The sequence below is a fragment of the Triticum aestivum genome, chromosome 5A (assembly GCF_018294505.1).
Source record: "Triticum aestivum cultivar Chinese Spring chromosome 5A, IWGSC CS RefSeq v2.1, whole genome shotgun sequence".
In the NCBI taxonomy this organism is placed as follows: domain Eukaryota; kingdom Viridiplantae; phylum Streptophyta; class Magnoliopsida; order Poales; family Poaceae; genus Triticum; species Triticum aestivum.
Genome location: NC_057806.1, coordinates 78,334,360 through 78,359,962, shown reverse-complemented (window position 1 = coordinate 78,359,962; position 25,603 = coordinate 78,334,360). Strand labels below are relative to the sequence as shown.

General features: G+C 45.4%; 1 protein-coding gene across 1 annotated transcript; it reads right to left on the bottom strand.

Moving 5' to 3' along the window:
- Positions 1 to 3,331: 3,331 nt before the first annotated feature.
- On the bottom strand, positions 3,332 to 4,726 carry LOC123101233 (uncharacterized; the record flags this gene model as incomplete). Its single annotated transcript, XM_044522777.1, has 2 exons — positions 3,332 to 3,871; positions 3,962 to 4,726. Coding segments are annotated over 2 exons (1,122 nt in total), but the record flags the coding sequence as incomplete, so codon positions are not given.
- Positions 4,727 to 25,603: the final 20,877 nt, after the last annotated feature.

Below are 25,603 nucleotides of genomic sequence, written 5' to 3'. Positions count from 1 at the left end.
CGGTCCCACCAAAAAACCTAACGCTCACATTTTGAACTAAATTGGTCTGAACGAGTTTTCTGATTCGGTCCCACCGAGTTTGGTAAAATTGTGTCTAATGGTTAGATTTTGTGTGGAGGCTATATATACCCCTCCATCCTTCCTTCATTAGTAAGGAGAGCCATCAGAACGTGCCTACACTTCAGCATTCATTTTCTGAGAGAGAACCACCTACTCATGTGTTGAGACCAAGATATTCCATTCCAACCATTTGAATCTTGATATCTAGCCTTCCCCAAGTTGCTTTCCACTCAAATCATCTTTCCACCAAATCCAAATCTGTGAGAGAGAGTTGAGTGTTGGGGAGACTATCATTTGAAGCACAAGAGCAAGGAGTTCAGCATCAACACACCGTCTATTACCTTTTGGAGAGTGGTGTCTCCTAAATTGGTTAGGTGTCACTTGGGAGCCTCCATCAAGATTGTGAAGTTGAACCAAGGAGTTTGTACGAGCAAGGAGATCGCCTACTTCGTGAAGATCTACCCTAGTGAGGCAAGTCCTTCGTGGGCGATGGCCATGGTGGGATAGACAAGGTTGCTTCTTCGTGGACCCTTCGTGGGTGGAGTCATTCGTGGACTCGCGCAACCATTACCCTTCGTGGGTTGAAGTCTCCATCAACGTGGATGTATGATAGCACCACCTATCAGAACCACGCCAAAAATCTCCTTGTCTACATTGCGTTTGCTCCCTCCAAACTCCTTCCTTTACCTTCATGTGCAATGTTTTACATTTCGCTGCTATACTCTTAGACTTGCATGTGTAGGTTGATTGCTTGACTTGTGCTAAGTTGTTAAAATCTGCCAAGACTTAAAATTGGGAAAATGCTAGATTTTTATTTGGTTAAGTAGTTAATCACCCTCTTCTAGAAAAACTTTCGATCCTACACCAGGCTTCTCGGTTTCCTTTTTTAGCATTGCATGAGAGTTGATGGTTCCAACCGTACAAATGCACCTACCCAAGGATTGAAATCACACATACAAAATAATAGCCTAAGGCCCTGTTTGGATGTTTGTTTTGAGGCTCGGATTTTGGAATTGGTGTTGGGCCTCCCGAATATGACTATTTTGATGGCCTCTAAATGAGATGTCGAAATGAATCTCAATACCAACCGATATTGAGAAACACTACCATATTGCTTCTTCTTGAGCTTCCGTTGATTTTTCCCTTGAAGAGGAAAGAGTGATGCAGCAAAGTAGAGATAAGTATTTCCCTCAGTTAAGAACCAAGGTATCAATACAGTAGGAGATACAAGCAAGTCTCTAATATATGCACCTATACAAACAATCAAACACTTGCACCCAATGCGATAAAGGGGTTGTCAATCCCTTCACTGTCACTTGCAAAGGTGAGATCTGATAGACATAAGATATAAAAAAATACTAAAACATAAAACAAAATAAAAGTAAATAAATTTCAACAAGATATTTATGGTTTATAGATTTGAAAATATATGATGAAAAATAGACCCGAGGGCCATAGGTTTCACTAGAGGCTTCTACATTTTTATACATCAGGACATTTTTTGATACACATTTTACATTTTTGAAATAGATGATTACAATTTCAAAAATTGTGTTTGATAACTACCTTTTCCATACATAATCTACATTTTAAGCATATATCAGGAACATATTTTTTAATTATATGTTTTTATGTTAAGAATTTTTAATACACGTCCTACATTTTTTGTGCACACCAAGAACCATTTTTTTGACCCTTAACATTTTCTAAAGAATTTTTTAATATAGATTTTCAACAATTTCCTATAATATGTATGACCCTGTCGGCCTCGCTCAGGCCGAAGAGGACCTTTTAGGTCTTCCTTAGGCTTGCACACTCATCAGCGGAATCATAATCAGCATCAGCGCCCTTCGATGATGCTACACTCTTACTTAATCTACCATTCTTTGAGCTTTCACAACCCTTCGATCTGTTCTGAGCTTTTTTGCTTGGCATAAAGTCATCGTCGCCGCTCTCACTTTCTTCTACGGCCACCCCTGTCAGATGCAACATGAGCCTTGCCTCAGTCCTGACCTCGTTTGCTTGGCATAAAGTCATCGCCGTCTTCACTCACTTTCTTTGAGCTTGCGCCACTCCTCACCGATGCTGCACTCTATCGTGGTGCTCGCTCAGCTGGTATAGGGCTCCAGAGAGACTTCATCCACCAAAAGTTGAAGATATTCTTGTTAAAAAATTCCGTGTCCTTGAGGTATCTCTGGAAAATACAAATAACAATGAAACAAAATTAGAATGACGAACAAATGGTCTAACTAGGTGCAATCTGAAATATCAATTACCTTAACATGGTCATCATATTGCTTCTGCTGAAATTTTATTTTTGGACACTCGGTAAGAACAGGTGATCCAAAACCCCGGCTTTCATGTATTTGAGTTTAACAATCCAATCCCACCTTCCACGCAACCGGAAAAAATCTTGTTGAATTTCCTCTTGGTTCCTTTCATGGAGCTTCTCTGGGAGCCCGGGCCTCAAAAAACACTTATCCGACTCTGTCATATGGCTATCACTACTAACTAATTCTTCAAAACGCACACCTCCCAAACTAGGCATCTACATTCATGCAACATTGCACAAAATCAAATGAGACATCAGTGGAGTAAAACCACAGGGTGAGTGGCTTGGTGAAGTCATCAACAATTAACCAGGTCTTATATTGTAGGGCAGAGGGAGTGGCAGCTAAGATCGACGGCGTAGACATACACCTGCCTTGTTTAAATGACACAAGGTATCATAGTCATATATATAAGCATACAATCAAGAGGTCTCGAGCCTGCTGTTTCTGTCATGGCTCAGATCAAATCAGGTGCAGATAGTATACATGACAAAGGTACATTGCATGGAACCATTTGAGTATCTTCTGAAGGATACAACAAATCATGATCTGCAGCGGCTATTGAGAGTGTTTCAGAATCATCCAAATCCTGCTGCTAACAGTAATCTATCTACAACATATTGTTTCAGTTTTTAAACAAAGTTCCAATTTAGCAGCAAGTCTTCAGATTTCTCATCTCGAGCATATAATGAGTTCGAAAATATGTGCCAAGTATTACTCAGATAATGGTATTCAAAATCATTACAACAATCAGCAGAGTTGAACTTTAATGGTAAGATTTACATTCAGCATAGAGTTCAGTGATTCACTATTGATCAAACGATAACTTCAACAGCACTATTCAGGGAAATCAGGCAAGTATTCAGTGTTGACAGGCAACAAGAAAGAGACTCGGAGAACAATGCCATAAAACATAATGTGAAATAACACCAACACCGGAGTTAATGTAAACTAGCACAGGGTTGCAAACATGTGGCCCGTCTGACAAAAGTATCATAAACAATAGTCTCTCGAATTCTACTAAGGTACCAGATGATACAAACTCAAAAGGTACTACAAACACGCTAACCACTCAGGTTTGACAACACACAAAATGAAATAGGCCAACCGGCAAGAACAAGTAGCTACATATGTGCAAATGGATCAGTTAAATCCAAATCACCGATATGCTTGATATCATAAGAACTGCGGACACAACTACCAGTTCTAAAATGAAACTGAGCATCTCTGGAAACCCTGTTCTCTAGCTCAAGCTTCCTGCGTTGTTTTACCAAGAACTTCTCATTGTTATTCCTGGTTGTGATGCCAAGTGTCACTGACTCTAGCACTTTCGCATTCAATACAAAGAATGTAAGAAAGTTAATTTGCGACTTCTTCCCCCGATATAGTTGTAACACTAACGTCTTCAGACTCATGTCAAAACATTTTAACAGATTCCGGTGTTTACGACGCCACAAATTCCCCGGTCTTGATTGAAATGACTGAAATAACATACACAAATAACCAAATCAACAAGTTCAGACCAAAAGTAGATCAAAAAGGTTGCTGAACTATCAATGAAGAAACATCACCTGAATGCTCAACTTCTCCAAGCACGGAAAGCATCTCATCAATTCAATAACAGTATCCAAACTAAGATTGTGCATATCAAGAGCCAAAATCTTGACAGTTTGTACCACTGTTATCAGGTTATCAACACACAATCCCTTTATCAAGTATGAAAGCCACAATATTAGGCCAGTGCACAGGTCAGGTGATAGGCAATTTTTCTGCGCATAGAAATGCAACTGAGAAGCCATAGGACATACCTGAATAATAGTGGAGCCAATCATGAGTCTGGACAATTCACCTGACCTGCACTTATCACTAATGAAGCCTAAAGTCTCCAGTTTAGGAGCTGCGAGTACGGTTACCTGCAGAATATTGCCCCTCTCAAAGAGCAGCCTCACAAGACAAGGAGCTTTCTCAATGACGATTTGTTCAAGCAGCAGTGACTCTATCGGTATCCCATATTCTCTCACAGCCATGCATCTAATAGTTGGGGAGTTTATTCGGATGCGGCGGAAGCCAGAGCACATGTCAATCATCAAGCACTCGAGAGCTGGGCACCCGGCAATCAGGCTATGCAGCGAGCTCTCCGAGATCATGACATTTACAAGACCGAGTTGCTTAAGCAAGGGGAAGTGAAGGTGGAGCTCATGGAAGTTGACGTCCGAGAGGTTGCATCCACCAATGTTGGCAACACGGAGGGTGGGCGAGAAGCGGAGGATCAATGCCCGCTGTGGTTTCTCTAACAGATGGTTGATGAAATCAAGCTCCTCAAGGTTATCCAGAGCGTAATTCAATAGCCAGAGGAATCGGCCAAGCAATTCTGGACACGGTTCCTAAGAAAGAAAAATCAAATAGTCAACTGTCCGGATGCAGAGGCCCTAGCAGCCTTCAAGCACAATATCCATGACGAGTGGCTTGCCCGACACCTTGGACAGGAAAAGCCGAAATCTATGGCAGCACTCACGACACTCATGACCCGCTTTTGCGCGGGAGAAGACAGCTGGCTTGCTCGTAGCAACAATATGACCAAGAACCCTGGTAATTCAGATACCAGGGACAGTAGTGGCAGGTCGCATCACAACAAGCAGAAGCGCCGCACTAACGGCGACAATGCTGAGGATACGGCAGTTAATGCCGGATTCAGAGGCTATAAATCCGGTCAGCGGAAAAAGCCATTCAAAAGAAATCCTAGTGGCCCATCCAGTTTGGATCGAATACTAGACCGCTTGTGCCAGATACATGGCACCCCCGAAAAGCCGGCCAATCACACCAACAGGGATTGTTGGGTGTTCAAGCAGGCAGGCAAGTTAAATGCCAAAAATAAAGACACGAGGACAGAAGGGATTGTTGGGTGTTCAAGCAGGCAGGCAAGCGATGACGACGAAGAGCCCCGGTCGCTGAACAACAGTGGACAGAAGGGTTTTCCCCCACAAGTGCGGACAGTGAACATGATATACGCAACCCACATCCCCAAGAGGGAGCGGAAGCGCGCGTTAAGGGACGTATACGCGGTAGAGCCAGTCGCCCCAAAGTTCAACCCATGGTCCTCCTGCCCGATCACCTTTGATCGAAGGGACCATCCCACTAGCACCCGTCATGGCGGATTCGCTGCATTGGTTCTAGACGCAATCATTGACGGATTTCATCTCACTAGAGTCCTTATGGACAGCGGCAGCAGCCTGAACCTACTTTACCAGGATACAGTGCGGAAAATGGGCATAGATCCCTCGAGGATTAAGCCCACCAAAACGACCTTTAAAGGCATAATACCAGGTGTAGAGGCCAACTCTACAGGCTCAGTCACACTTGAAGTGGTCTTCGGATCTCTGGATAATTTCCGAAGCGAGAAGTTAATCTTCGACATAGTCCCATTCCACAGTGGTTATCACGCACTGCTCGGGCGAACCGCATTCGCCAAGTTCAATGCGGTACCGCACTACGCATACCTTAAGCTCAAGATGACAGGCCCTCAAGGAGTAATTACGGTGAATGGAAACACCGAACGCTCTCTCTGAACGGAGGAGCACACGGCGGCCCTTGCAGTGGAAGTACAAAGCAGCCTCTCCAGGCAGTTCTCCAGTCCGGCCATTAAACGTCCGGACACCGTCAAGCGCACCCGAAGTAACCTACAACAAGACCGCCTGGCACGTTCCGAGCAGGCGTAGCAATGCGGCCCCAACCCCAGCCCTTGCAAAAATGCGACACCAGTACTTCGCGTACATAACTACGCTTTAGAAATACCATGGGTACAGGGGGAGGGGCACCATCACGGCACGCCCGAAACATGGCTTAAACCGCACCAGGGGCTGCCGATTTTTTAATTTTATCTTACTTTCAAGACTCCACTCTTCGAAAGGCCTGTTCGGCAGTTCAATTGCCGCACAAACGATGCAAGAACCAGGGAAGCGACAAGCCATGTCGCATCACGGAACTCCCAGGTGGTTTCTATCATGAGCAGTACACCTGTTTTGCATACCATTCCGCAGCCTGCCCCTGGAACGGACATGTTAAATAGTCCAACCTTTTGCTTATCGCATTATTTGTATCGTTCTGCTTTGATCGCAGCCCTTTTTAATAAACAATGCATAGCTTTTGTCTCTCTTTGCATTACTTTTTTTATAAATATATGTTCCTTAACGACATGTTGCACCCGTACACTTTGGTACGGCCAAAATACGCCAGGGGCTTTAGTACCCCTCAATATGGTGTGAGAAGTCCGAACACTTTAACAAGTGCGGCACCCCGAACTTATAGCATTATATGCATCGGCTCCGAATCATGTCTTGGGTCAATAGTTGGGTTTGCCCGGATCCTATGTTTTGGTGCCTTACATTCCGCTATATCGGCTAAGGTAGCACTAGGAGAACTACTGCGATTGTGCCCCAGTTGAGCTAGGTCGAGCACCTCAGTAGAGAAAGCTAAAACTGACTGTCATATTGAAGCGAGAGCCAGTCGCTGTTCGAGAGGTTTTTCGAGTCCGTAAAGACTTATGCCACTTAGAGCGAGGAGTCGGCTCTGTCCGGCCAACGCGTGGATAGCGCCCCGAACTCGGTCTTCCGAATACCGGGGGCTTCACCGAAACCTAAAATTATAGAATTCTATGGCTAAGTGAGAGTGTTCACGCATTATAGTCCGATTGCCTTGTTCGTTGTGCTGAGCGCCTCCCTCGAAGGACCCAAACATGGGAAAAAGAGCGCTCAGGTTTATCCCCGAACACCCCAGCACTAGCAGCACGGGGGTAGAAGCCGACGACTCGCCATCTCTCAGAATTGATAAACAGCCGCACAGAAGGTAATATTTTAAATTCCAATAGCATTGCTTAGCGCATATGAACACGTTTTCAGCGCACAGGACAAAACGAGCGAGTTTTACTCAAAAACTACATCCCTCGAACATTCATCCGCCACAAGGCGGGCACCCTTCAGAACATCTGTATAATGATTCTCGGGCTTGCGATGCTCTTTCCCCGGCGGTGGCCCGTCCTTCACAAGCTTCTCAGCATCCAGCTTGCCCCAGTGCACCTTGGCACGGGAAAGGGCCCTACGGGCACCTTCAATGCAGACGGAGAGCTGGATGACTTCGAGCCTTGGACAGGCCCCCACCAGCCGCCGCACCAGCCCGAAATAGCTCCCAGGCAGAGCCTCTCCAGGCCACAGCCGAACTATGAGGCCCTTCATGGCCTGTTCGGCCGCCTTGTGGAGCTCGACCAGTTGCTTCAGCTGGTCGCTCAGGGGCACGGGGTGTCCGGCCTCAGCATACTGAGACCAGAACACCTTCTCTGTCGAGCTGCCTTCCTCGGCTCGATAGAATGCGGCGGCATCGGACATGCTACGGGGAAGATCTACGAATGCTCCTGGAGAGCTCCGGATTCGGGTAAGTAACAAGTAACTCATGCTTATGTGTTTGCTTTGCATAAAGAATGCCTTACCCGCCGCTATCTTTTTCACCGCATCCAACTCCTGGAGGGTCTTCTGGGATTCGGCCTTGGCAGACTTGGCATTTTCAATAGCCACCGCGAGCTCGGACGCTCGCGTCTTTGAGTTAAGCTCCAAACTCTCATGTTTTTTCATGAGAGCATGGAGCTCTTGCTGCACCTTGCCAACCTAGGCCTCATACTTCTCCCTCTCGGTGCACTCCGTGGCCGCCCTCTTCTCGGCCTCGACCAGCGCTTGCTTAAGGGTCGCCACCTCAGACGTGGCCCCTACAATAGCCACGATAATCCTGTCATTTTTTGCAATTGCACTTTTATATATATATTTAAACAAGGTATTTCTTACCTTCCTTGTCCTCGAGCTGCTTCTTGGCACGCCCGAGCTCTTGCTCGGACTGCTCAAGGTTCTGCTTTAGCATGTCCACTTCCGCAGTCAGTACGGTGGACGCTAGTAGAGAAGCCTGCATACGCATATTGACTCCTTTTTGTTAGACTCCTGCGAATTTTATTTGATCCTCTATTCGGCTTTTCTTCCCGAACGCCAAACAGAGCATCAGGGGCTACTGTCTATGCGGTAATATTATTTACACATTCTTTACTTACCTCAAAGCCTATTAAAAGGCTAGTACAAGCTTCAGTCAGTCTGCTTTTGGCGGACTGAACCTTCTGGACCACCGCACTCATAATGGTGCGGTGCTCCTCGTCGATGGAGGCGCCTTTGAGCACCTCCAACAGATTGTCCGACGCCTCCCGTTGGACGGGGGTCACTGGCACGGTGGGCTTGCTCCTCTTGGAAGGAGGTCGCCCGCCGGACTCAGGAACCTTTGAAGGTTCCAGAGCGGTGTCCGGCCTATGGCCTGACTTGGAGCCCTGGGGGGTTTTATCCCCTTTACTCCTGGAGTCCGGGAGGTTGCCTTGCGGCGCCTCCAGGACCACCTCCTCCTGGCTTGGAACCCATTGGGACAACACTTCGGCGTCGTCCGTAGGGCGGGGGGAGGAAGCCGTCGGAAGCGAATTCACATCTGACGAGTCTAGTGAACCGCTCGACGACGCGTCGAGCCGGTCTTTGGGCGGGCTGCATAAACATATTCGACATAAGGGAAAGATGTGCAATAAAGGAATACTATGAATTACTCTGGTATCCGGATACTTACGATTTCGCCAGGGGCTTGGCCCTGAGCGGCCACTCCTCTCCGCCGTCGTCGGCGTTGGTGGAGTAGTCCAGAGGAAGGGTTTTCCCCTTCTTGGACCCTCCAGCCTCCCCAGTGAGGGCGGCCTTCCTTTTCTTGTCTCCCCCCGCTAGAGGGGGAGAGGTCTCTTCTTCCTCCTCCTCGTCCTCACGGGAGGAGTGCGCCTTGGAGCCGTCGAATGATGAACTCGGCACCTCCTGGCGCCGGGCACTTTTTTGAGTCCCCGTGGCTTTCTTCGTGGCCTTCTTCTCCGGCACCACATAGGGTGCCGGAACCAGCAGCTTTGCCAAGCGGGCATCGGCTGGGTCTTCGGGCAAAGGAGCCGGACAGTCGATCTGTCCGAACTTCGCCTGCCAAACCTGTCAAAGGTAAGGGAGCTTAGATCCCGCATAGAGTTAAACTATGAAAAACAAATACCCTGTAAAAGGTACAAACAACTTACCGCGCTAGCATGACGCTGCGCGCTGAATCCGCGATCCTCGGTAGCAGATGCGGGAGCCTCGGCGCCCTTGAAAAGCACCTTCCAAACATCTTCATACGTCGTGTCGAAGAGCCTGCTCAGAGTTCGGTGCTGCTCCAGGTTGAACTCCCACAGATTGAAGGCCCGTTGTTGACACGGGAGGATCCGGCGGATGAGCATAACCTGGACTATGTTGACAAGCCTAAGCTGCTTGTCCACCAGGGTTTCGATGCATGTTTGCAGTCCAGTCACCTCTCCTTTGCTACCCCACGACAGGCCCGTCACTTTCCAGGACGTGAGCCGCGTTGGGGGTCCGGACCGGAACTCGGGGGCTGCGATCCACTTAGGGTCGCGCGGCTCGGTGATGTAAAACCACCCCGATTGCCACCCCTTCAGGGTCTCCACAAAGGAGACCTCGAGCCATAAGACGTTGGGCATCTTGCCCACCATGGCGCCTCCGCACTCCGCCTGGTTGCCGCGCACCACCTTCGGCTTGACACTGAAAGTCTTGAACCATAGGCCAAAATGGGGGCGGATGCAGAGGAAAGCCTCGCACACGACGATAAACACCGAGATGTTGAGGATGAAGTTCAGGGCCAGATCATGGAAATCCAGGCCGTAGTAGAACATGAGTCCCCGGACGAATGGGTGGATAGGAAAGCCCAGTCCGCGGAGGAAGTGGGAAAGGAACACTACCCTCTCATGGGGCCTTGGGGTGGGGAGGAGTTGCCCCTCTTCGGGAAGCCGGTACGCGATGTCGTTGGATAAGTATCCGGCCTTCCTCAGTTTTTTGATGTGTCCCTCCGTGACGAAGGAGACCATCCACTTGCCTCCCGCTCTGGACATGGCTGGAGGAGGTTGAGGTGGGGAGTGTGGATTTGGGCGCTGGAGCTCGAGTGCGCAAGAATGGATGGGCAAAGGAGGAAGAAGGCGTAGGTAAAAAGGTGGATCCTTATCCCCTTATATGGGTGGACGCAACTACGTGTCCCCACCAGCCTGGTAAAACTCGCTTATCCCCAAGCGCCGTAATCAATGGCGCGGTTGGGTTACCCACGCCCGTATTGATGAGAATCCCGGAATAAGGGGACACGATCTCTGCTTCGACAAGACGTGCCAAGGAAACCGCCTCGCATGATGCGCTGAGGTGGGATAATAAAACGATTCGAATAAAGGCTTGGTCGTGGTGCGTCACACTACGGAATACGTCAGCAGATTAGATTTGTGTAAATATTATTCTCTCTATGGCAATATGTGGAAACTTATTTTGCAGAGCCGGACACTATCTTTGTGTTCAAAATCTTCTATGAAGTACTTGGAGGAGGAACCCGCCTTGCAATGCCGAAGACAATCTGCGCGCCGGACTCATCGTCATTGAAGCCTGGTTCAGGGGCTACTGAGGGAGTCCTGGATTAGGGGGTGTCCGGATGGCCGGACTATACCTTCAGCCGGACTCCTGGACTGTGAAGATAGAAGATTGAAGACTTCGTCCCGTGTCCGGAAGGGACTTTCCTTGGCGTGGAAGGCAAGCTTGGCGATACGGATATGTAGATCTCCTACCATTGTAACCGACTTTATGTAACCCTAACCCTCTCCGGTGTCTATATAAACCGGAGGGTTTTAGTCCGTAGGACAACATATAGAACAACAAGCATACCATAGGCTAGCTTCTAGGGTTTAGCCTCTCCGATCTCGTGGTAGATCTACTCTTGTACTACCCATATCATCAATATTAATCAAGAAGGACGTAGGGTTTTACCTCCATCAAGAGGGCCCAAACCTGGGTAAAACTTCGTGTCCCTTGCCTCATATTACCATTTGGCCTAGACGCACAGTTCGGGACCCCCTAACCGAGATCCGCCGGTTTTGACACCGACGAGGATCTAATTAAATTGTGGGATGGGAAGTAGTTGAGGTAGTACCTATTACCTGTAATATTATCAAACCTTTGGGAGTTACTTCTACGTTGCCTATTATGCCATGCTATGCTAGTAGACATGGATTGGGTGAGTGATATCCATGACAGATGTGAGTTTGTTAATTAATGGTTTATCTAAGGTGGCAACTTAAACACACATCTAGGTGGAGTGAGGTACCTGGGTATTCCAGGATTGCCTGTTTTTCTTTATGGACCGCTACCCAGGCCCAAAGGGATCATGAGATTTTTCATACTAGAAACTTCCGTGTGCAGCCACAAGCTATTATGGGCTCTAGCATAGTTGATTAAGTCGTGCGAACTCTTACAGGGTAGACTAGCAGATGTAGGGGAAAGTAGGTGTAACGGTCTATCCATCGTAAGGTGCTAGCGCTTTTGAAAGACTATGTCTCGGTCATCCATCTTCTCAAACACCATGTAGTGAGAGAAACCAAACGGAGGCGATCGAGTCTTGTGGGGAAAAGTGCACAAACCTCTGCAGAGTGTATAAACTAATCATGGTTAGCCGTGTCCCCGGTTATGGACAGCTTGAGTATCTAGTACTTGGATTATCATGTGAATCTCAACATGTTACTCTAAAAATTAATTTTGTTGGGTTTTGTTTAATGATGATGCTTAATTGGGATTGAGAATGCTGTCAACCATTCTCAATGTTTAACAACTACCATGATAGTTAAATAAAATTTATTCCTTTGCAGTAGGGAAAAATTGGCTTTACGCAAAACTATAACCATAGAGCTTTCCACCAGCCAAATATGCATATAGTATAGCTGTTTCATTCCATTACTCTCTATGTGTTACCTTGCCAGCATATTCCATGTGCTGACCCGTTTCGGGCTGCAACGTTAATGTTGTAGACTTTTTAGACGACGATTAAGGAGTTTTAGGTCGTGGTTCTATACTCAGTGATGCCGTTGGAGTTGATGGACTCACTTATCTTCCAAGCCTTCCGCTGTTATCGTTATTAGATGGCCTTAAGCCATATTCATTGTAATAAGTGTGTGATTGCTACTCTGTTATAAATCCTCCGAGTACTGTGTGGTGTCAGCATTACTGATCCAGGGATGACACCTGAGCACAGAGATCAGACCGTTTGAGGTGTGGTCGCTACAGAGATGGTATCAGAGCACACGCTGGCTGTAGGACACGACCACTAAGCTAAAGACCTAGATCACTATTCACTCTCTTCTCTTCTGACCTCTCATCTTTTCTACTCTTTAGGATGGCGGATGCAAGGAACAAGTTCACGCAACCGGATGACAATACACCCTTTGGACGTCACTTGAAGGAAGAGACTAGATACCTGAACATAGGAGTACCAAGCTTCACCGGAACCTACAATGCCACTTTGCCTGAAGAAGAGCGCTGGATGATTCAAGTTCAAGTTCCAGGAAGGACGTTCATGCCAGTCACTGAGCGGATAGAGTTTTCTTTTGATGCACCAAGTTGGAGTCTAGGAAAGAGCATGGCAGCTCACATCGCCATGTGACGCATTGGAGAAGTCTACCGCAATGATCTCAAGGATACTATCTACCAGATTTGTGGGCGCCGAGATGAACACTGGGAGATGATCAGCACCAGGAAGGATAGATCAGTTGCAGCTTTTATCCAGGAATTAAACCAGCACATTCGACGACAGGAGAACCAGATGTGCACCGACATGATAGACCTGAAGAAGGCAAGGACAAGAATCAAGGAACTAGAGGAAGAACTTAAGGCTACACGTGAATATTATGAAGAGGAAATTGAAGTATTGGTGGAGAAGAATGACGATCTGATCAAGAAGATCGGGATACTTATGGGAGGCCCTACATTAGTAGATGAAGACGAAGAACCCAAGGAGATTCGCCCGGAAGACTACATCATCATCGGTGACACCGACTCAGACCCAGATGACAGCGATGATGACTATGTTGATGAAGCCGGAGCAGATATCATGGAGTCTGCAACCGAAGAATATTTCTAGTAGACCACCTCATCAGTAGTAGTAGTCCACCATGTAAACACAGTAGTCCGAGCACTTTTGCGATAGTGAGATCGATTGTATGCCCTTGTTTGATTGAATGAAGTGAATTGTTTGCTTTTGCCTCATGTGCATATGGGTAGTGTTTTCTCTTTAGACCCCCTCTATTCTAAATTCTCATCTTTTCTAAACCCTCAGATGCCTCCGAGACGTGACCCCGGATTTACCTTTCCACCGGAGCTCACCTAGTTGATCCAGCAGCAGAACACATTGATGCAGTTGCTAGTCCAGAATCAGAATCAGGGGAACAACAACAACAACCCACCACCACCACCACCACCTGTTGATCACTTAGCCTGTTTTCTTAGGCTGAATCCGCCGGTGTTTTCCAATAGCATCGAGCCGATAGTAGCAGATGATTGGCTCCGCAAGACCGCTAGAGAGTTGACCACATCAGGATGCACAGATGCGGAGAAGGTGAAGTTTGCCGCACATCAGCTTGAAGGACCCGCAGCATCATGGTGGGAGAATTTCACAGCCACTTTTCCCGTCGATACTGTCACTTGGGACTAGTTTCAGTAGGCTTTTCGTACTGCCCATGTTTCAGCAGGAGCTATGGCCATGAAGAAGTGAGAGTTTCGCAACTTGCGCCAAGGAGGACGAATAGTTGGCCAGTATGTGGAGGACTTTAGTAAATTAGCATGTTATGCCCCCAGATGATGTTGCTACGGATGCAGCTAAGAAGGAGAAGTTTCTGGAAGGACTGAATGATGAGTTGAGCATGCAGTTGATGGTAGCAACCTTCAACAACTACCAGGAGTTGGTAGACCGTGCTCTTATGATTGAAGGCAAGCAGCAGCAAATTGAGAACCGCAAGAGGAAGTATGGACAAGGGAAGTACAATTCGGGAGCTCAGCAGAAGCCACGTTTTACCCCTAGACCGGGAGGACATTTTCAGCATACCCATGGAGGAGGTAGCTCGCACAATCACAACGGCACCAAGAATGGTAATGGGAATGGAGGAAGCAATGGCCAGAATCGCACCAACCCATCAACCCCAGCCAAGAAGGACCTGAGCCAAGTCACTTGCTTTAAGTGCCAGAAGACCGAACATTATGCCAATGAATGTCCTGAAGGCCAGAATGACAATGGAAGCTCTAGGAAGAAGCCAAACCCTTTCAACAGGGAACAGGTGAACCACGTTAATGTGGAGGAGGTTGAAGAGCAACCGGATGCCATAATCGGTAAGTTTTTGGTTAAGTCAATTACTGCACTCGTTCTTTTTGATACTGGTGCATCACATTCATACATATCTACGGGATTTGTGGATAAGTATAACTTGCCCACTAAGGTTCTTAGAACACCTATGCTAGTAAGCTCACCAGGAGTGGAGTATATGGCCAGTCAAGGATGTATTCAAGTGCCATTGAGTATAGGTAGGCATGTGTTTCCCTCGGATCTAATCATTTTGGAATCACAAGGATTAGATGTAATTTTGGGTATGGATTGGCTGCCGATGTACGGAGGAAACATTGATTGCGCCAGTAAGACAATTTTGCTTACTATCCCAGAAGGAAGAAGGATCAAGTATGTATCCCTACATGTGCCAAAAGGGACTCAAGTAAATTGTTTAACAGGAGTTGTGCAGGAGGAGGTGCCAATGGTAAGGGATTTCCCTGAAGTATTTCCAGAAGAGTTGCTAGGCATGCCATCGGATAGAGATATTGAGTTTTTGATTGAGCTATTGCCAGGCACAGGGCCAATATCAAAGAGACCATACAGGATGCCTGCAAAGGATTTGGTGGAAATTAAGAAGCAGATTGAGGAGTTACTGGATAAAGGTTACATTCGCCCAAGTTCGTTGCCTTGGGGATCACCAGTACTTCTAGTGGAGAAAAAGGATGGATCGTTAAGGATGGTTCTTGATTATCGAGGATTGAATGAAGTAACCATCAAAAACAAGTACCTACTACCAATGATCAATGATCTGTTTGATCGATTGCAAAGACCTAAGGTATTTTCCAAGATCGATCTGCGATCAGGATACCACCAGTTGAAGATTCGAGAACATGATATACCTAAGACAGCTTTTACCACCAGGTATGGGTTGTACGAGTATACCGTTATGTCATTTGGTCTGACTAACGCACCTGCCTATTTTATGAACATGATGAACAAAGTGTTTATGGAGTTCTTGGATAAGTCCGTCGTGGTGTTCATTGATGATATTCTGGTTTACTCGAAAAGTGAAGAGGAGCATAAGGAGCATTTGCGATTGGTACTTGAGAAGCTCAGAGAACATCAGTTGTATGCCAAGTTCAGCAAATGTGAGTTTTGGTTGAAGGAAGTAGGATTCCTCGGACACGTTATATCCGGAGAAGGTATATCAGTAGATCCCACTAAAGTTGATACCGTGACCAAGTGGGAGGCACTAACAACAGTTGGAGAGATCCGGAGTTTCCTTGGACTCGCAGGATACTACCGGAGATTCATTGAGAATTTCTCAAAGATTGCGAAGCCTATGACAGAGTTGTTGAAGAAGGATACCAAGTTCATATGGACTGAGGAGTGTGAGGCTAGTTTCCAGGAGTTGAAGAAACACTTGGTTACTTCACCAGTGTTGATTTTGCCAGACCAGACCAAGGATTATGAGGTGTACTGCGACGCTTCACGTCAAGGACTTGGAGCAGTGCTTATGCAGGAAGGGAGAGTTGTTTCATATGCCTCAAGACAGCTTAAACCTCACGAGTTGAATTATGCTACGCATGATTTGGAGTTAGCAGCCGTAGTGCATGCACTAAAGACTTGGAGACATTTCCTCTTTGGAAATCATTGTGAGGTGTACACGGATCACAAGAGTTTGAAGTACATTTTCACGCAGAAGGAGTTGAACCTCAGACAAAGGAGATGGTTGGAGCTCATCAAGGATTATGATATGAGATTGCATTACCATCCGGAAAGGCTAATGTAGTAGCTGACGCATTAAGTCACAAAAGCCATGTCAATACACTAATAACGGGAGAAATACCAAGGGAGTTAGCCGAAAATATTCGTGAACTATGTTTGGAAATAGTTTCGAGAGGCTATGTAGCAGCATTGGAGATTCAGTCAACTTTGATGGATAGAATCAGAGAAGCTCAGAAGACTGACAAGGAGATTGCCTCTATAAAGGAGAAAATGAGCGAAGGAAAGGCTAAAGGATTTCGTGAGGATGAGCACGACACCCTATGGTTTGAAGACCGTGTTTATGTGCCAAGTGACCCAGAGATCAGGAAGTTGATTCTGCAAGAGGCACACAATTCACCATATTCGATTCACCCAGGAAATACCAAGATGTATTTGGATTTGAAGGATATTTTCTGGTGGACCGGAATGAAGAAATATATTGCAGAGTATGTAGCAGTTTGTGATGTATGTCAGAGAGTAAAGGCAAAGCATCAGAAGCCAGCAGGATTGCTACAGCCATTGCCGATACCCGAATGGAAGTGGGATAAGTTAGGCATGGATTTTATCACGGGATTACCCAGGACTTGTTCAGGCTATGGCTCGATTTGGGTTGTAGTTGATCGGTTGACGAAAGTAGCTCATTTCATCCCGGTAAAGACCACTTACACCAGTGCTAAGTTGGCAAAGATATACATGACCAGGATTGTATGCTTACATGGTGTTCCGAGGAGTATAGTATCAGATAGAGGAACCCAGTTTACCTCAAAGTTCTGGAATTAGTTGCACGAAACTTTGGGTACTAGGCCAGAGTTCAGCACAGCTTTTCATCCACAGACAGATGGATAGACCGAGAGAGTCAATCAGATTTTGGAGGACATGCTGAGAGCTTGTGCGCTAGATTATGGATCTAGTTGGGACGAGAATTTGCTGTATGCAGAGTTCTCTTACAACAACAACTATCAATCCAGTTTAAAGATGGCCCCTTTCGAAGCCTTGTACGGAAGGAGGTGCAGGACACCCTTGACATGGGATGAAGTTGGAGACCGCCAGTTGTTTGTACCTGACTTGATTAAGGAGTCTGAATAGAAGGTGAAATTGATTCGCGATAGGCTCAAGATAGCCCAGTCCAGACAGAAGAGTTATGCAGATTCTAAACGCAAGGAGACAGTTTACGAAGTTGGAGATAGAGATTATCTTCGAGTATCCCCACTTCGGGGAACAAAGCGCTTTGGTGTTAAAGGAAAGTTAGCGCCATGATTTGTAGGACCATACCGAGTATTGGAACGTATGGGAGAAGTGGCCTACAAGTTGGAATTGCCCGAAGGATTGTCAGGAGTTCATGATGTGTTCCATGTTTCTCAGTTGAAGAAGTGCCACGCAGAGATAGCTGACATACCTTTGAGAGACACCGTGCCATTGGAAGCAATTCAGTTGGATAACGATTTGACCTATGAGGAGAAACCAGTTAAGATTCTAGAGTATGCCAGTCGAGTCACCCGCAGCAAGGTTATCAAGTTCTGTAAGGTTTAGTGGAGCCACCACACGGAGGATGAAGCCACCTGGGAGCGAGAGGAAGATTTTCTCAAGGACCACCCTCACCTATTTTCTAGCCAACCTGAATCTCGAGGGCGAGATTCATCTTAAGGGGGGGTAGGTTTGTAACATTCCAAATTTTCAATTTGGAATGTTATACATTAGACCATCATTGCATATCATAATTTATTTGCTTTTCGTTTTGATCCTAGAAATTCCACGCAACTCAAGGACCCACGGAGAGAGTTGGGGATTTCATTATTTTCATATTTGAGTTTTCTCAAATTTTGCGAATAGGATCATTTGATTTTAATTATTTTATCATCAATTATTTCTATTACAAAAATATGAGAGAGAGAATAAAATGACTTCCCCAAAATAAAGAAATATTGAGGATTTAATAATAAAATCAAATAAGATTTTATTTCAGAGTTTTTCGGTATTTTATTTGAATTTAGGAAACATGTGCATTTTTCAAAATTGCATTTAGGCCCCAAATAAATGTTCACCTTGTGCGGCTTTATTTTAGAAGCCCGAGAAAACTTATTTCGGGATTTTTGGAGTCTGTTTAGTATTTCTTTTATTTGTTTTTCTGCGCGGAATAATTTAAAAATAAAGAGGAAAAAAAGTCGCGGTTTTTTTTAATTTTTTTTAGTTTCATTTTTTTAAATAGATTGGTTTTTCCGATTTATTTATTTAGCGAGCGTTCGTCCGTTCATTCATTCTAGCGAACGTTCGTCGTTTTTCTTTTTCTCGGATTAAATCCGCGATTTTTCTGATCGCGATTCCTGATCTGATTTTCGTTTTAGTATAACTTTTCGCTCGTTTATCGGATTCAGGCGATTCAAGCGCCTGGAGTTTCGTCTCGAAACCCTCTATCCGTTTAACCAACTTAAACAAGTTTTTGCCACTATAAAAATTGCCCTAGATCCAGAATAGTAAACGAAGCTTGTTTCTTTTGCCGTTTGACTTTCGTTCCTTCGTTTGATTTGATTCTTTTTGCAAACCGGAGTTCTTAAGTTGAACCTTCTAGTTCGATCTCTTATTCGAGTTTTACCTGTGCATTAGATGAATACTTATTGTATGCTTGTTTGTTTGTCTGCGATAGAATACCCGGAGTGCGCCGCCTGTTACTTCGAATCGCTAGGTTTCACGGATCATCAGCAAGGCAAGTAACACTTTGATCATACCTCCTACTACCCAGTTTTATTGCATTAGATAAATCCTCAAACATTGCATGATTAGGATCTAATTAAATTGTGGGATGGGAAGTAGTTGAGGTAGTACCTATTACCTGTTATATTATCAAACCTTTGGGAGTTACTTCTACGTTGCCTATTATGCCATGCTATGCTAGTAGACATGGATTGGGTGAGTGATATCCATGACAGATGTGAGTTTGTTAATTAATGGTTTATCTAAGGTGGAAACTTAAACACACATCTGGGTGGATTGAGGTACCTGGGTATTCCAGGATTGCCTGTTTTTCTTTATGGACCGCCACCCAGGCCCAAAGGGATCGTGAGATTTTTCATACTAGAAACTTCCATGTGCAGCCACAAGCTATTATGGGCTCTAGCATAGTTGATTAAGTCGTGCGAACTCTTATAGGGTAGACTAGCAGATGTAGGGGAAAGTAGGTGTAACGGTCTATCCATCGTAAGGTGCTAGCGCTTTTGAAAGACTATGTCTCGGTCATCCGTCTTCTCAAACACCATATAGTGCGAGAAAGCAAATAGAGACGATCGAGTCTTGTGGGGAAAAGTGCGCAAACCTCTGCAGAGTGTATAAACTAATCATGGTTAGCCGTGTCCCCGGTTATGGACAGCTTGAGTATCTAGTACTTGGATTATCATGTGAATCTCAACATGTTACTCTAAAAATCAATTTTGTTGGGTTTTGTTTAATGATGATGCTTAATTGGGATTGAGAATGTTGTCAACCATTCTCAATGTTTAACAACTACCATGATAGTTAAATAAAATTTATTCCTTTGCAGTAGGGGAAAATTGGCTTTACGCAAAACTGTAACCATAGAGCTTTCCACCAGCCAAATATGCATATACTATAGTTGTTTCATTCCATTACTCTCTATGTGTTACCTTGCCAGCATATTCCATGTGCTGACCCGTTTCGGGCTGCAACGTTAATGTTGCAGACTTTTCAGACGATGATTAAGGAGTTTTAGGTCGTGGTTCTATACTCAGTGATGCCGTTGGAGTTGATGGACTCACTTATCTTCCAAGCCTTCCGCTGTTATCGTTATTAGATGGCCTTAAGCCATATTCATTGTAATAAGTGTGTGATTGCTACTCTGTTATAAATACTCCGAGTACTGTGTGGTGTGAGCATTATTGATCCAGGGATGACACCTGAGCACAGAGATCAGAACATTTGAGGTGTGGTCGCTACAACAAACTATTCTTACCATGTCATCATGGCTAATTGAATATTGGTGGGATGCAACCTGAATTATGAATACGACAAGTGTGGATAGAGAACCCACTAGTATGTTAAAATTAAATGCCCATGCATTGCCACTAGCCAACAAATGAAACTATAACGAGCCTCTCGGATTTAGCTCTTCAATCATCATGTCGCTTTGCTATGTTATCACCCTGCTCCAATTCTGCTTTAGTTTTCTTACACCAATTTCGGATGGCTGGCAGCATTCGGCACTCCCACCTCAAAGACATGACAAATTTTGTGGTTTCTCAAAACAATTTTTCAATGTTATACATAAAAAATACCAGTTGAAAGTGCAACTATCCCTGGGTGGTTTTGGTAAGTATTAACAACATATAGCTCATTGATCTAATGCTATTTCACGATAAATATTTCAGGAAAGTTCAATGATTGGCATGGCATGGATTAGGATTGTGGACCCCTCAAAATGCTAAGGACACATATTGGCTCAAGCTTAAGACTCTACATTTTACTTTCAGTGATCCAAGATCACATTGAGTCCATAGGAAAAGCCACTACTATTAAAAAGGGATGAGGTGTTGCTTAATGGCTTACTTGCTCAAAATGCTTAGTGATATGCTCCAAAAACCCTCAACCACTCTCTCATATCCACATATGTACCAAACCAAAAATCAAACTCGGCCCCACCGAAATGATCCATCCGGCGCCACCGAGTTCACTTGACATAGCCACTGCCACAAACCCTAGTCACTTCGGTCTCACCGATAGGGATCTCGGTCTCATCGAGATGAGATTGCAAACTCTCTGTTTCCCTTCGTAATGTTTCGATCCAACCGAGATGAGCGATTGGTCCCATCAAGTTCGCAATGCAAACTCTCTGTTTCCCTTCCGTAACATTTCGGTCTGACCGAAATGAGCGATTCGGTCCCACCGAGTTTGCCTGACCAACTCTCTGGTTAGCTTATTACTAAAATCGTCCCACCGAGTTTGTGTAATCGGTCTGACCGAGATTACGTTATACCCTATCCTAATGAAATCGGTCCCACCGAGTTGACATGTCGGTCCCACCAAAAAACCCAACGTTCACATTTTGAACTAAATCAGTCTGACCGAGTTTTCTGATTCGGTCCCATCGAGTTTGTGAAATTGTGTGTAACGGTTAGATTTTGTGTGGAGGCTTTATATACCCCTCCACCCATCCTTCATTAGTAATGAGAGCCATCAGAACGTGCCTACACTTCAGCATTCATTTTCTGAGAGAGAACCACCTACTCATGTGTTGAGACCAAGATATTCCATTCCAACCATTTGAATCTTGATCTGTAGCCTTCCCGAAATTGCTTTCCACTCAAATCATCTTTCCACCAAATCCAAATCTGTGTGAGAGAGTTGAGTGTTGGGTAGACTATCATTTGAAGCACAAGAGCAAGGAGTTCATCATCAACACACTATCTATTACCTTTTGGAGAGTGCTGTCTCCTAGATTGGTTAGCTGTCACTTGGGAGCCTCCTTCAAGATTGTGGAGTTGAACCAAGGAGTTTGTACGGGCGAGGAGATCGTCTACTTCATGAAGATCTACCCTAGTAAAGCAAGTCCTTCGTGGGTGATGGCCATGGTGGGATAGACAAGGTTGATTCTTCATGGACCCTTCGTGGGTGGAGCCCTCTGTGGACTCGCGCAACCGTTACCCTTCGTGGGCTAGTGCTCCTTTGAGTGTTGGTCCGACCGAGTAGACTGCAAGGCCACCTCGGGGCAACTTGAGGGTTGGTTTTACTCGTAGGATGTCTCATCTGAGTGTGCCCTGAGAACGAGATATGTGCAGCTCCTATCGGGATTTGTTGGCACATTCGGGCGGTGTTGCTGGACTTGTTTTACCATTGTCGAAATGTCTTGTAACCGGGATTCCGAGTCTGATCGGGTCTTCCCGCTAGAAGGAATATCCTTCGTTGACCGTGAGAGCTTGTGATGGGCTAAGTTGGGACACCCCTGCAGGGATTTGAACTTTCGAAAGCCGTGCCCGCGGTTATGGGCAGATGGGAATTTGTTAATGTCCAGTTGTAGAAAACCTGAAGTTGACCTTAATTAAAATACATCAACCGCGTGTGTAACCGTGATGGTCTCTTTCCGGCGGAGTCCGGGAAGTGAACACGGTGTTGGAGTAATGCTTGACGTAGGTTGTTCTAGGATCACTTCTTGATCATAGTTGTTTGACCGTGCTTTTGCCTTCTCTTCTCGCTCTCTTTTGCGAATAGGTTAGCCACCATATATGCTAGTCGCTTGCTGCAGCTCCACCTCATACCTTTTACCTTACCCATAAGCTTAAATAGTCTTGATCGCGAGGGTGTGAGATTGTTGAGTCCCCGTGACTCACAGATACTTCCAAACAAGCTTGCAGGTGCCGATGAGTTCGTGGAGATGACGCAACCAAGCTTAGGAGGAGCTCGATGAAGATCTTGGCCTTTGTGTTGATCTGTTTCCAGTTGATCAGTAGTGGAGCCTAGTTGGGGTCGATCGGGGACCTTGTCGCTTTTGGGGTTCTTCTTTTATTTTGGTTCCGTAGTCAGACCTTGATTGTATTTGGATGTTGTAATGTTGTATTCATGTATTTGTGTGAAGTGGAGATTGTAAGCCAACTATGTATCTTTTCCCCTATTGTATTACATGGGTTGTTTGTGAAGATTACCTCACTTGCGACATTGCTTTCAATGCGGTTATGCCTCTAAGTCGTGCTTCGACACGTGGCAGATATAGCCCCATCGAGGGTGTTACAGAAGCTCTCCCTCGACACTCTGCTGGATCGTGAGTTCGTGGACGTCACCAAGCTGAACGTGTGCAGATCGCGGAGGTGCCATACTTTTGGTGCTAGGATCGGTCGATTGTGAAGACGTATGACTACATCAACCGCTTTGTCATAACGCTTCCAATTATGGTCTACGAGGGTACATAGACAACACTCTCCCTCTCGTTGCTATGCATCACCATGATCTTGCATGTGCGTAGGATTTTTTTTGAAATTACTATGTTCCCCAACAATAGTATGGTACTGCTGCAACTACAAAGCCTGGTCAAGAAGGGTACTGCTGCACAAGAAGGCCCCTGCCAAGAGGGTGCCAACCTTAAAGGTCAGAGTCTCAACTGCTGAAACATCTAAGCCAACTGGAGAGGCTGCTGGAGAGGGAAAGAAGAGGAATGAGAGGGTCAAGAAGATAACTGCCAGAGTGCTTGGTAGATCCTCCATAATGAGAGAGCCAGAAGAAGATGAAGATGAAGAGGATGCTGCACCAGCACCCAAGTCTCAGAAGCTCATGGGAGATGCAATCAAGTCAGGGGCTGCAACATCAAAGCCCAAAATTGCTCCCAAAGCAACAGCTCAAGCTCATAAGCCTTCTAAACCCAAGAGAAGCACCGGAAACATTCCTACTGAAGAAAAGAACAAGGCACCAGTGCCTGAAGCTGAAGAAGAAGATGCAGAAGCCCAAGTGCTGAGAAAACCGAAACCAAAGATTTCAGAACACAATGACACTCATCCAGTGGCTGAGGACATGAACATCAGAAAGGATGCAGGATTGAGACTTTGGAGGCAGTCTGATCCATATGTTGTAAGAAGGAGAACTACATTGGACTATAGGTTCCACACCAAGGAACAACAAGATTTCTATGAGACCATTCTGCTTGACAAGAAGCCAATTGTCTGTGATATGAAATGGGTCGATTGGGAATTCATTAATGAGAATGAAGACTTCTTCCCAGGTGTACATGAAAGCTTCAAAGCTTGTGGAGTTGATGAGTTTGTGGGTCAAAAGTTGACCAAATGGAATGATGAACTCATTATGCAGTTCTACTCCACTACTCATTTCTATCCAGATGGCAGAATCGTGTGGATGTCTGAAGGTACGAGGTACCAATCAACTATTGATGAATGGGCCAAGTTGATCAATGCCTCAGAAGAGCAAGAAGATGATTTGGATGTGTATGCCAAAAAGAAGAAGGACCACAACTTTATGGCAAACATGTACAAGGAGATCCCTGACAAAGCTTTGGAGACACACAAGTTTGGATTTGTGCACTATTTGTTGTCTGGTCTGCCTACTATGAACACCATCTTAAGGCAATCCATCAACTTGCTGCAAATCTTTGATGTACCACAAAAATTCAAGGTCATGAGTCTGATTGTGGAGACAATCAAGAGGATAGCTACTAACCAGAAAAGATCTTGTGGGTATGCTCCACGCATTCAGGTGCTCATTAACTCAAAGATCGGCACATGTACTTACTTGTTGGACAAGGAGCATTTACCCTTGCACCAAGATTTTGAAGATAACACAGTTGTGATGAATGAGAATGAACCTTCATCAGCACAAGCATAAGAGAAGAGAGCTAAGGCAAAGACAGAAAAGGCTGCAAGGATGCCAAGTGCTAAGGAAGCATCTCAGGTATTCTTAAAGAGCAAACAAGATCAGCTAGGTTATCTAATTCAGGCAACATTGAGGATTGAGAAGGGCTTGGCCACCCTGACCCAGAATTAGGAAAGCTTGGAAAGGATTGTTGAGACAAAATTGTATGATCTTGACCTCAAGGTGACTGAGATATAGAGTGCAGTCGAGCAGCTCTAGGAGGAAGCAGAGGAGAAGAGAGGGAATGCAACTACGGATGCTTTTCAGCGTGTGCCAAGGAATCAGAGGTCAGCTGTAGTGCCAGTATCAGATACAAGAGCTACTTCATCTGCACCAGCAGCGACAGCTTCAGTGCCACCTCTAGCACCTGCTCCATCAGCTCCAACCACATCAACTGATGCCTTCGTCCTTGGAGTTCTCTCTACACCACCTCCCGAAGACCAAGCCTGAGAGACGCATAGCACTATGAATTTTCAAACTTTTTGGTAACTTGTTGCCAAAGGGGGAGAAATGTATAGATCATAGGCTTCGAGAGAGAGTGTTTCCCTCATGTGTCTCTCTTGCATTTTGGTTGAACTTTATTGTGTGCCTGTTTGATACTTTATGTCTATGTGAGATACTTGCATGATCATGTGTTTGATCACATGCTACTTTAATGTTTGCTTGGATGACATTATTCTTTATATTCTTATATGATTATTCACTTTGCTTGGTGATGAGTGCATGTTTTAATTTATATCATTTTGAGCGCTCCACCAAGATGTATGTGACATGGAAGAGTGACCCGTGATCCTAATCGATTGTACATTTGCATTAAAAAGCAAATCTAAAATAGTGCACAAATTTAGGGAGAGCTCTTGCTTATCACATACTTCTCAAAGCGA